At 31.4% G+C, this 12,928-nt stretch overlaps 3 protein-coding genes across 8 annotated transcripts in view; 2 read left to right on the top strand and 1 right to left on the bottom strand.

Moving 5' to 3' along the window:
• Lpin (phosphatidate phosphatase LPIN) overlaps nucleotides 1-961 on the bottom strand; it is an 18,223-nt gene extending 17,262 nt beyond the window's left edge. For 3 of the 4 annotated variants that reach the window (XR_001100285.2, XM_012362567.2, XM_012362568.2), the window contains exon 1: nucleotides 594-961. The gene's annotated coding sequence lies outside the window, so the exon portion shown is untranslated. The remainder of the gene's footprint in view (nucleotides 1-593) is intronic. The other variant, XM_012362569.2, reaches the window with a different exon arrangement.
• LOC105669551 (uncharacterized) overlaps nucleotides 1-12,928 on the top strand; it is a 20,763-nt gene extending 7,835 nt beyond the window's left edge. Inside the window, exons 1-5 of one of the 2 annotated variants that reach the window (XM_012362571.2) lie at nucleotides 9,950-10,364; nucleotides 10,690-10,846; nucleotides 11,784-11,927; nucleotides 12,033-12,184; nucleotides 12,626-12,928. In XM_012362571.2, the coding sequence (XP_012217994.1) occupies nucleotides 10,276-10,364; nucleotides 10,690-10,846; nucleotides 11,784-11,927; nucleotides 12,033-12,184; nucleotides 12,626-12,845 (762 nt within the window). In that variant the 5' untranslated portion in view covers nucleotides 9,950-10,275 and the 3' untranslated portion in view covers nucleotides 12,846-12,928. Of the gene's footprint in view, nucleotides 1-9,949; nucleotides 10,365-10,689; nucleotides 10,847-11,783; nucleotides 11,928-12,032; nucleotides 12,185-12,625 lie in introns of those variants that run through there. The other variant, XM_067347327.1, reaches the window with a different exon arrangement.
• Nucleotides 7,594-9,926, top strand: LOC105669550 (uncharacterized). 2 transcript variants are annotated; one of them, XM_067347326.1, is made up of 5 exons: nucleotides 7,594-7,781; nucleotides 8,064-8,202; nucleotides 9,100-9,291; nucleotides 9,395-9,546; nucleotides 9,622-9,926. In XM_067347326.1, the coding sequence occupies exons 1-5, from the start codon at nucleotides 7,609-7,611 to the stop codon at nucleotides 9,854-9,856; spliced, it is 891 nt and encodes a 296-aa protein (XP_067203427.1). In that variant the 5' UTR covers nucleotides 7,594-7,608; the 3' UTR covers nucleotides 9,857-9,926. The 2 variants fall into 2 exon arrangements, with proteins under 2 accessions (XP_067203427.1, XP_012217993.1); XM_012362570.1 differs by having other exon boundaries at nucleotides 9,619-9,926.

The following is a 12,928-nucleotide window of genomic DNA, read 5'->3' as shown; positions in this document are numbered from 1 at the left end:
TGAAAGTTATTTCTTGTTTACGAAATTATATTAAAATGGACATGACAGCAAGTCGCTGTGCATTGCAAACTGTTTACATTCTATGACAGGATATTCCTGAAACTCATTATCAACGTAGTAAACAATTTGTTTATCCGTTGAAGATTATGTAACTCTAATCTATAGGAAAAAGTCACATGATAAACATAAACATAGTACGAAAGATACACGGTGGTCCTATAAGTAATCTTAAATGGTTTTCTCAAGATAATCTGTTGTGTAAAATAAAAATATTTCAAGATAAATATCTTAGGATGATGAAAAAGTTATATATTATTTACACAAAATATTGCTATTCACGTTAGTTAAACTTAATTAGAATTTAATCAATACATTATCTCTTCTTGGAAACAAGCTAAAAGAAATTAAAGAATTATTTCGCGAATAATTTCAATTTTTCTTAAATTTTGATATGTTTTTCAACAAAACATTGCAAACGGAACGCTACAAATATAATTTGAATTTCCAATTTCTCATAAAATAACAGATACTGCAATATGTATTAAATAGGAAATAACACTTAACCGAAAATTAAACAAAACTATCCTTGTTACCTCGAGAAGAGCACGGCAAAGTGTCGAGATGCGTGGATGTCAGTGAACACGTGGCGCGATAAAGGAGTTCGACAGGATCGATCACGTTTGCGATGGTTTTATTTTAACACGCCGGATCTACTGTGAGGAAGCGCGAACGCGTAAACACATCCACCGTATTCGAGCGACTGCGCTTGACTGAAGAAGTGGCTCTAAAGTTTATCGTCACGAAGCAGTCACGGAATCAGTGTGTATACATATGTATGCACGTACACGTAGAAGCGTTGTCTGTGTAGAAAAGCGCGAGCGATGCGTGACATACACACGATAGGTACGAGCGGTTGAAGCAGACTGAATCATAGGCGAACGCGGTCCGGAGTTTATCGTCGGGACAGAAACAGCTGAGAATATATATTGTTGCGCAGGGTGTCCAAAAAAAACGCGTACTAGTAGTAGTAGAGCGTTCTCGGTTCCTGATCGAACCGGCTGTAAATAAGATAGTTACAATATGTTATATACACATATTTATATTTAGACACACGCACGCACACTTATATATGTGAGATACGGTTATTAGGTATTTCTTGTAAATATTTAATTTCAATAATTATTCCAATAATAGCATTTATTTTCTGTTTTTCAATATTAGGAACAAAATTACATTTTTGAAATAATCTATTCAAAGTTAGGTAAAATCGTGTGTACGACTATCGTGTCACTCTGTACATGAGATACGTGCGTGCGTATACGTGGTGTACAAGTGTGCGTACCGAAGCGAAGAAACCACGCGATGTTTTCACGTGAGAAGAAGCTCGGCGATTGGTCATTGCGAGTCGTACCAGTGGCCGAGCCTCTTTTGCCTTGATATACAAGAGGAAAGGAAGCAAAATACGTTAATCGTTGGCCTAGATCGACGACAGCAAAGCGAGGTACCATGCAATTAACTGCGCCGAAAAACACTTTTATTTATCTCGTGCCAGTGATGGATGACTAAGCATTGCGCATCAACAGATCGTCCTCCAAGATGCTCTTATGTTGTTTTGCTAGAAAATGTATTTTCATTGAATACTTATTACTCGTATACGTTTGACGTATCGAAAAGTGCGTTACGTCTGTAATGCGGTCATGTAATAGTTTTTCTTTCGAAAGCCGTTATCTTTATTGATACGAGATAATATATCCACAGACTCAGCTTTCTTTCAAAAATAGAGAACGATAATAGTAATTGTTCCATGAAAAAGTTTTTAAAGAAGTTTCTATTTATTATCGTTGTTATTTTTTAATAATTTGCGCTTTATCTTTTGCAAGTCAAGTAAACTATTTTATTAATAATTTAACGATAAAATTTTGTGTAAATTATTATTTTATTAATTAAATCTTAAAATATTATGAATCTTTCATCAATAATTTGATTTATCTTAGGAAAAAAATTTAATAACGTGTCGAATGACCTTCGTCAGTGACCTCCAATAATTGAAATAGGAAAAAGGAACTGATATGTTTGTCCAACACATTTTACCTTGGCATATCTCCGTATAATGGAGATACCTCGGAATACAAATCTATCGTCATTTTCAAGTAAGCTTTTAAATAACTGTATGAAGCAGTTCCATAGTCAGTCTCATGACCAAATAGCCTCACATTTTCTAGAATAAAAAGATTCTGCAATAATTGTTTTTGTAAAATAAATAGCCAATTAAATAGTATTTTAGCAACAAATTGTGCGAACAAACTTATATCGAACGCATACCGGTATGCTCGGTATGAAGTGATAATATATTTTTTTATGTAAAAATTCAGTGATGGTTTTTTATCTAAACATTCAGCGATGATATACCATATCACTTTGTAATTTCATTTTAAACATTGCGTAAAGTAGTGTCTTGTAAGAGAACACTTTGTAACACATGCACAAAAAATAATCACAGATAATTTGTCGTTTTCTTGTTGGAACGTTGAAACGAGTTTTAATCAAGAACTTTGTAATTTCGTTGTCTCTCTCTGTATTGCCCAATTGATAGTAATATGGACGATATTCGAAGATATAAGAAGATACTCTCTTTTGAGAAACGCGCGCGCGAGTATATTTTTGACTGTCAAATTTTTCAAATATGTACAAGCTTGTTAACATTCGCTACAATGTAGAAAAAGAAATAAAATATTGATTATTGTAAAGAGAGAGAGAAAGAGGAAAAACAAGGTATTTTGACGAGAATGTGACACGCACATTACGTAATGATAACATAAAAATTTCATTAAGAACGACGTTCAAGTTTGCATACACTCTGTGGTAATATCAACGTAATATTTTAGTTAGATTTCTTATATAAGACACATACGTATATTATTTTGCAGTACATACGTTATATTTATAACTATTCATCATTAACATTGATATTTAATTTAGAAAAAAATATTCTCTGAAATTTATTTAAATAATTAATATAATAGCTGTATATAATATTATATTTAAAATTTAAATATTTTTACAATTTTTAACATATTTAATCTAATTATTTCTTTTATTTACTAAACATATGTAGAAATTTTACACAAATATCATTTATGTGAAAATTTTTCAACTTTTGCAATCTATAATTTTACATATATATATATAGTAATAATAATTAATCAAGACAGTACATCGATTTTGCTTTATTTATCAGGCCAGGATTAAGATCTTGGATAAAGGATTAAGAGTTAACATTATACTTCTTATCGTCATTCACGTGACACACATTAATCAAAGCAATCACGTATATTATTTGTGACGTGTAGTATTTGTAGTCATAACACGTGCTATATCGTGTGTGATAATAGGAAGACTAGAGGATTGTTGACTGCTTGTACAGTATAATTTCTGCTGCGTAATATAAACTGCGTAATATATGAAAAAACAATACTGTTATATGCATCCACTCAAACATTTAAAGATCGTTCCTGTTTTACAATTAAAGTTTATACTATTTCAACGTTAATTAAGTAAGTATGATAAGAGATATCGAATCTCTATTGAAAAGATACTATATAAAAGATACTGTATGACATATGACATCGTTACTGATAAGCAACAAAACAAAAGAATTTATTAATGGCACATTCGTGTCTAGTGGGAACGTGAAATTCTAGCCGGGGTGCTTCAAAGATTTAAATGGGAAAACTAAATTTGACATTCCAACAGAATGATAAAGGAATAGAAGCAGTGATATTTGTAACAAGAAGTCTAATAATCAAGAAGAAAATAGATGATATGAATCATCTCTAGTTATCTCGAATTGATCCAAAATTTGACCTGATTTGATAATGTATCGGTTGATAAAAAAAGAAGTACTTCAACTTATATTTCTTATATATAAATGTTATTTAAATCTTATTAAAATTAGCATTAAAATAGTATAAATATTAACCGTTAAATAGGAACGATTCAACTTGAATGGCTGTGCAAAGTGCTATTTCCAAAATGTTTCTTCTCGATTAAAATAGCACATGTTTTCAGATGTTAGCATTTATTACATTTTGTCATTACATGTGTTTGTCATCATATATTTAAGATAAGAGTTTCGGTTGTGTACAACTGACATTTCGTTTTCGCACTTCTAATTTTGAAATATTCAATTTTCTATCTTTCAAAAAATTTAGTTCTTTTGGGACGGAAGGCATTGAGTGACTTTTTGTGAAAAGGCATTTAGTCACAATCAGTGGCTCTGCTATCACAACTGTCAATATTTTATTCGAGTTCTTTGTTCACATATACTATTTTACTCTTGAGAATGCGTTGGTGGTGCGGTATCGAACTTTCTCGCGATATTCCTTTCCGTGACAGCAGATAGCCTTACGTTACGTCACACGCGGGAGTCGTTCGCGAGGTCACTGACTCTGGACATCGTGAATGCAATATACCAGCCGCCGTATATTAGCGGCTTTTATGTGCGAGACCGAGTAGGAACTGCCCCGAAGGCGAAAATGGAGTAACAAAAGCACGCGGTCCGCAGTTTCTCTTCAACGACCGCGCTCGTTTAGCCGCAGAAGGAGAAAGCAATGCGCACCTTCTGTCTCTTCGCGTGTTGCGGAAACCTTCGTACAATGGAGCCTCGATTATTTGAACGTGATACACACTGTCCGATAATTTTCTTTTTCCGGTATTGCTGGAACAATTGTTTCAAACTTCTTCAAAATATGTTGTCGCAATAGCACATTATTTCTTTTCTGAACAACCTTAAGCGATATCTACCTCATTTTGGAATATTTATTAATTTGGTGAATTTTTTAATCTGATAATATCTATTAAACTTAGGTAAATTTATTTATTTATCAAGATTTGAAGCAAAATATTTTAGTGCGAGAAAATAATCACAGTGGTAAATTAAATTAGATATTAATGACAGAGTTGTTAATTGATATTAATAATAAAGACAATAGAGTTTTAGTGAGATAATAAATTTGAAAAAAATAAAAATGAACAGAATATGATGATAAGATAATCAGGTGTTGTTTTCATCGCAAAATAAAGATCGCTATTGTGATGTGTAGAACGAGACGATGTCAAAAACAAATCGAGAAATATTACATCGTACATATTATTACGTTTGATAGAAAAACAAATCCTACCTCCGATGTGTTTATGCACAGTTAGACATTTCAGTTACGCCATCTAATCATAACATGTGCTCGCTCTTACGCATGAGATTTCGCAATTAAAGCGTAGAATAGAGAGACGTCACAAAACACACCTACCGTTTCTCGAGTTACGATTGGTCAATCGTGACTAATTTCTCGAGGACGAACCTCTCAGGGCCGATAAACAAGATTGTTTTTCACTCGTAATAGCTTCCTAGTGCGTCGTGGCCCGCCGTTTTAAACACTGATAAAAACAACAGAGATTGGAAAGGGATAGAGATAAAAAAGAGTTATTAACCGATTTTGAGTAATCAATAACAGGAAAATTATCATGTTATTATGCTTGCTTTGATGAATATAAGGTGCCTTAAACCAACTGTATCCGTTAATAGCAGATGTTTGAGATTATTGGAGACGAAAATCTATGTATCAAAACGTCGAGGCTACAGTAATTTTTAAATGTGAAGTGTTTAAAGTTGATCAATCAGATTGTCAAAAATTTACACGCTCAGACACGTCGGATATTCATTTTTATATCCTTAGCGTGATGAAAACCTCAGAAATCTGTTATCAACTAGTGATACGGTTAATCTCCGCGACACTTGTATATTTTGCGTTGTTTTGAAATCTATTTTCTTAATGATATTTAAAAAATTAATTGGATTGACTTACTGACACAACGCGCAGCAGCGGAGTTGTTCACAAGTTGATCTAAAGTACATTTACATTATAGCAGCGTTTAAAATAATGATTTGAGAAATTACGCACATTAAACTGTTGCTCAATTTTTATACAAATATCTAATTGAAATTATATAGTTATTTAATAATCATAAATATTAAAAATTGTAAATCTTTTACTGTATATTTTAAAATTTCTATGTGCGTGACATTAAAACTACGGGAAATAATAAGCAAAATACTATTGGAAAAGATAACGCGTCGATACGGAACGATTGGTCTTGTACGGCATGCAAACGATAAAGGTGCAATAAACATATCGAGAACGAAATTGCGCCGATTCCAATTTGGGAGAATAGGGGCAGTGAGATATAATGTGCGCTTTGAAACATAGCGCGAGAAAGAGAGAGAGAGAGAAATGGGGGAGGGGCTATAGATCATGCAATTTAAGAGCGACGAAAACAAGCCCATTAAGCGCCAGGTGTGAGTCGGTCTCGAAATTCTTAACATTAAGGTATTTATCGAATGTGTATCAATTTCAACTGGATTTTAATAAATATTTGATAAATACCCTAATGTTAAGAGTTTCAAGACCGACTCGCGGTGTTTGATAGAATTGTTTTCGTCGCTCTTAGGCTGCGTGATCTATATATCCTCTCTCTAATTAAACTAATTAAAAACTAAGTAAAAAAAATGCATATAATAGAAATTATTATAACAGTAATTTAGAAAATAAAATAATAAAAAATAAAAGTTAGATTATTTGACGAATTGTAAAAGTCTTAAAAATGCACAATAAATTTTCTGCTAGAATTTTTTAATAAAATCAAAGATATAGTTCTACTGAAATCTTTAAGCCGACCTAAAATTTGCATTTGCAAGAATAGTCGTCAGAGTTGAATGTTGGCAATTCGTGAAATATCGATTCTAATTAAATTATGCAATGAATAGATAACGTGGTTTGCCTCGTTAATACTGTATATTACATTAAGAATTACAGCACAGAGAGCGCCACGTAACGAAGTAGATTCTGTAAAAGTCGATAAACGAACGTCACGAATCTCTCGAGTGTAGAGATCGACTTTATCTCGTCAAATAATGATAATAAATGCATGCGAACAAACAAATAATATTTGTACATGTTAAAATCGTAGGATTTCTAACGATTTAAACATTCGACGTGATATAATATGGTGAATATGATTTCTGAATTTAATAATTATTTAATATTAAATATAAAGGATAAGTAAGGAAATGTTGAAATCAAATTTTATTATTTTTTAACAAAAATTTTATACATAATTTTATTTAGATTCTTTCGAGAAATAGAAAGCAATATTGATATGATGAGATAAATGCTTACTTTTCAGTTTCTATACATTTTACGTATTTTATATTATTATTAAATCAGATTAGAATAAATTAGGTGTAAATTAGGTGTAAAAATTAGTAGGTTAATAAATTGGATCCGAAAACTGTTTTAAGTGGTCTAATGATAAAGTATAATAAATAAATCTTATATTCTCACGTGATAATATTAAATTATAAGCGATACTTAATGGAACTACGTACATGAATTCCTAACTCTTTTTATTGATATGATTTATATCTTTCACACATACTGATTTAGAAGCCTTTGATAATATTCTTTGTTCTCTTTTCGCATACTGCTCTTTCTTAATGTGTTAGTGTGATTACATGATAAAAATGTAATTTCTAAAGGCACATTCTTTTGATTGATGATCGACAAGATTAATAATCTTGATAATCCGGTAATCTGCTGGATTTACGCGAAGAATTATAAAAGCGAAGTGAACACAAAGAATAGACATAGTCTCCATACAATTGCCATGAAGCTTGTTTACTTCGTTCTGTCATTTGTTGCTCTGGCTTTGGCCGAGCTAAAAATTCGGTAAGTATGCATACAAATGCAATTTATTCTTTTTAAATATTATTTTATTAATTATCGGCAATATTTTCTTATAACATTCAGAAAATATGCCTTAAATTTTAGAAACTAATTTTTCTAAAGGTATGTATACAATTATTTATTATTCCATTTTGCTTGTGTACTTTTTTATTTCATCGAGTAAAGTCTGTTTTAATGTAAGTTTATTTATATACTATTTAATATTTATTAAAGTATATATAATATACATATAGAATTGTGAATATAAAATTTTAATAATTACAGGGATTTTACTCAGAATGAAGATCGGAGTATTGACTTAAATAAGTTGATGGACCGTTTTAATCCTCAAATTTCAGAATTTATTATTAATCGTGGCTTGGATCCGCTCGATCTTCCACGTACTGAACAAAAATTGTGGGTGGTGCGTAATGCTCTTAGAAATAAACATTGAAGAATAATAATAATTATCGAACTATTCGATTAGACAGTAAACATTTTGTCGTATCACAATATAATAAAATACTTTTTACAAAAAAAATAAATGTAAAATTTGCATGAATACGCATTAATATCACCGAAAAACTAATCATTCGCATAAGAAAGTCTCGTTACTACGGGAAACGCGCACGTTCGCTCACGATCGCGTTAGGTCACCTCGAAAATCGAGAGAAAGCTGGGTTTTGAGGTCAAAACTGGGATTCGAGGTCAACGGGCCGCGGTGCGAAAGCGCACGCTTAACCTCGGGACCGTAGAAAGCGAAACCGAAGAGTTGGGCCTTGGACGAGAGCGAGAGTGAATCGCAGGATGACACTTTCGAGTATTGACCTTGAGCCGAGGTGGATCACGGTCAAACGTCGAGGTCATCCTTCGCTTCGTTTTCGCTGATCCCATTTTTGATGTAGCGCAGCAGCTTTGAACTTGGACGAAAGTGAAATCAAGGTTTCACCTGGTAGAATCACAATAGAAGGCCGAGTTCGGGCTAAAGTTTAATGCCGCGTTTTTCAACTCTTATTACGCTAGACACGTCAGATACTGATCGACCCATAATATTGTAAAAAAAATAAGTTTGTGTGAAGAAAAAGATATTTTTAAGTATTCGATGCTTCAATCATTCAGTAGTTTTATCATTCAACAGTCAAATATTTATGATATTCATGCAAGAACTGATATTATATTTAAAGTCAAAGCAAATACTTTTACGCATAATTTTGTTAAGGTTTTGATTTCTAATAAAAAGTGCTTCGACTAATTGTTTCTGATAATAGAATTGGAATTGTTATTAAGACAAGATGTTAGAATATTGATAATCTTATACCAGCAATTTCCGAATTCTACTTCCGAGAGAGAGGGAGAGATACCTATCCAACCAATGATATACAAAGCTGACCTCATTTTGCATTCGGGAAAATTGGAACGTTTATCCACTTTGAAACGCTATGGCGACGCTACCTTAACTTACAAAGATAACATATTAAATACTGAGTTTGGATTTGAATTCGAACTTTTGGAGGTAATTACATCATTATTTTTTGAACTTTAAAATAACGTAAGAGAAATACTAAAAAAATTATATTTGAGTATTTTTCTGTACAAATAATTTGTTTTATATTCAGGGAACATACAATTATATTCTAAAACTAGTGTTCTTCGACTGGACAGGTCGCGTTACAGTTTCAGGAGAAAATGTACACGCTAAGGTTAACATTTTATTCGACACGACAAATTACATTCTGACTCTCAACAAGTTCGAGTTACAAGTTGATGGGTAATTTTTCTTAATTGCATATATTGAATAGGTTTTATATTTTTTTTACTGTAAATTGTTTTATTATTGTAGTAGCATTAAAGTGACATTCCATCAAAACGGATTAGCGGGTGCGATAAAGACAGCTATCGTCAATATGATAATACCATTCTTCAAAAACACTATTACGGACACCGTTCAAAAGGAAGTGACAAATACAATTCAATTCTATTTCAATGAAATAAATCGAATAATTGCTCCGCGCGAAAAATCGGAGCCCGTTTTCAACTATCAGCTATTAAATCAGTTATTGGATCAACTGAACAAATAAATATTGATTTTTTAATATAATATTGTACATACTTGTATTTATTATTTCTAAATATATTATACTTCTTTAATTCTTTTGTGTACATATATTCACCCCCCCCTCCTAAGTATAATCTTTCATTTATTTCTATTAACATCGAGATGTGAGTAAGATGTTATGCTTTTTCAGTTTTATTGTATCACAATTGCAATACTATCTGTGCTCTATTATTTTAGTTATCAGTATACTGTTAATACATAAAATTCTTAGATTACAAGAATTCCTCAACAATTTCTTAATATCCAATTAGATAAATTTACATTTGTCATGTGTCAAAATATTATCAAATTGATAAGATAATCAGGTGGCAGGGATTGAGAATAAAAATCAGGAATCAAACAAGACGGTCAGATCGACCGTAGTTCCTTTGCAGTGTAATCATGGCTGGTCAAATGCAATTGGTTTTTCTCTTGGTGATTATAGCTTTGGCGCAAGACAATGTCACGCCTTTTGCAATTGAACACAATTTGTAAGTCCATTTCTGTTAAACAAATTCTTATAATTTTACAGACTTATCTTAGTTTATTATTGTTATATTTTTCTTCGTGATTAGATTTCTGCGTTGCGTCTTGTAAAGCGCAACAATTAATTGTTTTGTATCTTTAATATCGCAAATTGCAATTCACTGTATGACAATTACAAAAAGTACAAGTACGATGGTTTTTAAATTCCCGAACATAAAATTTAAAGTTTTGACATTAAGATCAAAATTTTGTATCAAAACTTAATTAAAATTAAGTTCAATTAAGTTATAAATAAAAAAATTTTTAAATGTATATTTCTGCCTTGTGCAGCCACGCTTCTCATCAATCTGCGAAGATTGTACGTAAAGATGTAAACCTCAATGAAGCAGTTGACACTCTATTGCCGTATATACATACGTTTATTTTGGATAATGGAATGGATCCTATGAAACTCATCGATTTTTCCGAAGCAATTTTTCCAGAGCTGGTAAGTATTTCTTATATATATATCACCCTGTAACGCAAGCTGTCAAAAATTACATTTCTTTTTATCTTACAAATATTTGTACAGAATATTGTGATATGTTACTCATTTATGGTAAAATGAAGAAGAAGTGCTACGTAATGTAGAAGAAAATCCTACAATGAGTATTCGTGAAATTAGTCGTCAAGTTGGAATGTCAAAAACAATGGTTCATAAAATATTAAAAGAAAATGAAATGCATGCGTTTCATTGCTCAAAGGTACAACATTTATTACCTCAAAATTATGCGCAAAGAGTCTTTACATATTCAATATTATTTAATTATTTTTAACTGTTATTAAAATAAAATATTGTGAAACTATTTCAATTATTTAATAATTTTATTGTACAAATATCTGTAAGATAAAAAGAAATGTCAAAGAAATGTAATTTTTGACAGCTTGCGTTTTGTATATCATAATATTTTTTTCTTTATAATATTTTCAACAAAATCTTAATTGCGTAAACAATATTTATGTTAATATGTATTAGCAAATTTATTTTCCAAATATTAATACTGACAACAGGGGAGCGATAGTCAATTTCGCTTTTATCACTGTACGTTGTACACCTGAGCGCGCAAATTTCAGGCTATCTTATTCGCTAACTTTAAATGCTTCTAATTCAAAAACCACTACACCCTGAGTATTTTGGTATTAAGATTTTTTGCTCAGAATTATCTCAGAAATATACCCCTAAGCGTTGTTACGGTTTTTACGGGACACCCTGTATATACTAACAATCTAGCTAACAATATATCCTTTGATCTTATTTAAGTATTTTTTAAATATTACAGAAAGTTTGTTTCTACAACGAAAAACAATTAATTAACAAGAGGTAAAACTTTTAAGAGGTAAAACTATTAATTTTAACATGTCTCATTTCGAAATAATTTTTTCAGCCTGGAATAGCTAAGGGAAACGTCGACTTCAAAAAGGGATGGATGCAGAACTTGTCGAAAATACAACGCAGCAATGATGTGACTGCATCATACAAGGATAAACGTTTGATATTGGATATGAATTTGGGATTTAATCTTTTGGACGTAAGAACAAGACAGATATATAATGATACTAATTAGATACTAAATTATATAAATTGCTACAACAATTATGGACAAATAAATATATTTAAACTTTATAATTTACAGTTTAACTATGAATATTATTTAAAACATATGGTATACGAAAGGCAAGGTGACGTCTATGGTCGTTTCTACGATCTTAAGATTAACACCGTAGTAACGATCGATCTAGCTAATTACTATTTGTCTCTTAATTCTCTCAAGTTTTCTGAAGTTTCGTAAGTATCACTTTTTATATTATCTTTATATTTTTCATTCGTCGTGTATGCATACGTAAAAAGGATGTGTCAAAATAAGCTGACTGATATAATCACGTTAAACACAGTAAAATGTTTATCCGCTTTCGATGTCAAAAATTACATTCTATCGATTGACGATGATAACATGCAGTAAATTGTTTTCGCGATGAAATCGCAATATTGGGCAGGTGAGCGGTAATGAAACAGAAGTGTGCAGATATAATAATCGCAGTCCGGTATCTGAAATTATAAACCGATATCCGCTATCGGATAATCAAGAAACAACAATAATCCGTGTAGAAATTGTTGTCGGATTTTATCTGCTGTTTCTTACAAAGTACAACATTCAATTTAATCTAACTTCTACTAGTTTTACACGTGTAAAGAGTTTCCACGTTAAGATATCTTTGTTTTTTGCAGAAAATATGATCTTAAATTCGAGGGTAACCTCGTGGATCCGATTTTGAACATTTTGACTAAGATAGTTACGGTAGTTTTCCGAAAATGCGTATTGCTAGCTATTGAGGATCACGCCACGCTAATATTTGGCGCAAAAATTGACGAATGGAACAAAATGATTCCGCGACCAAATCGCACGAGGCTGATAGAGGACTGGCTTGATCGCTTTTCAAAAGTGTAACTTTATTAATCTTTATCGTTTTATGGAATATTTATTTTTTTTGTTTTGTCTTTCAAATATAAAATATTAATTTGTTTGAATAA

The sequence above is a fragment of the Linepithema humile genome, chromosome 1, assembly GCF_040581485.1.
Source record: "Linepithema humile isolate Giens D197 chromosome 1, Lhum_UNIL_v1.0, whole genome shotgun sequence".
Lineage (NCBI taxonomy): Eukaryota > Metazoa > Arthropoda > Insecta > Hymenoptera > Formicidae > Linepithema > Linepithema humile.
The sequence above is the reverse complement of the archived record's forward strand: the minus strand, read 5'-3'. Positions and strand labels throughout refer to the sequence as shown.

Bases quoted from the DNA above. Each gene is read 5' to 3' on its own strand.
- LOC105669550 (XM_012362570.1), top strand. From the start codon at position 7,609: ATGATCGACAAGATTAATAATCTTGATAATCCGGTAATCTGCTGGATT. The intron at 8,203-9,099 runs GTGCGTAATGCT...ATCTTATACCAG, and splicing joins CTGAACAAAAATTGTGGGTG to CAATTTCCGAATTCTACTTC. The intron at 9,292-9,394 runs GTAATTACATCA...TTTTATATTCAG, and splicing joins TTGAATTCGAACTTTTGGAG to GGAACATACAATTATATTCT.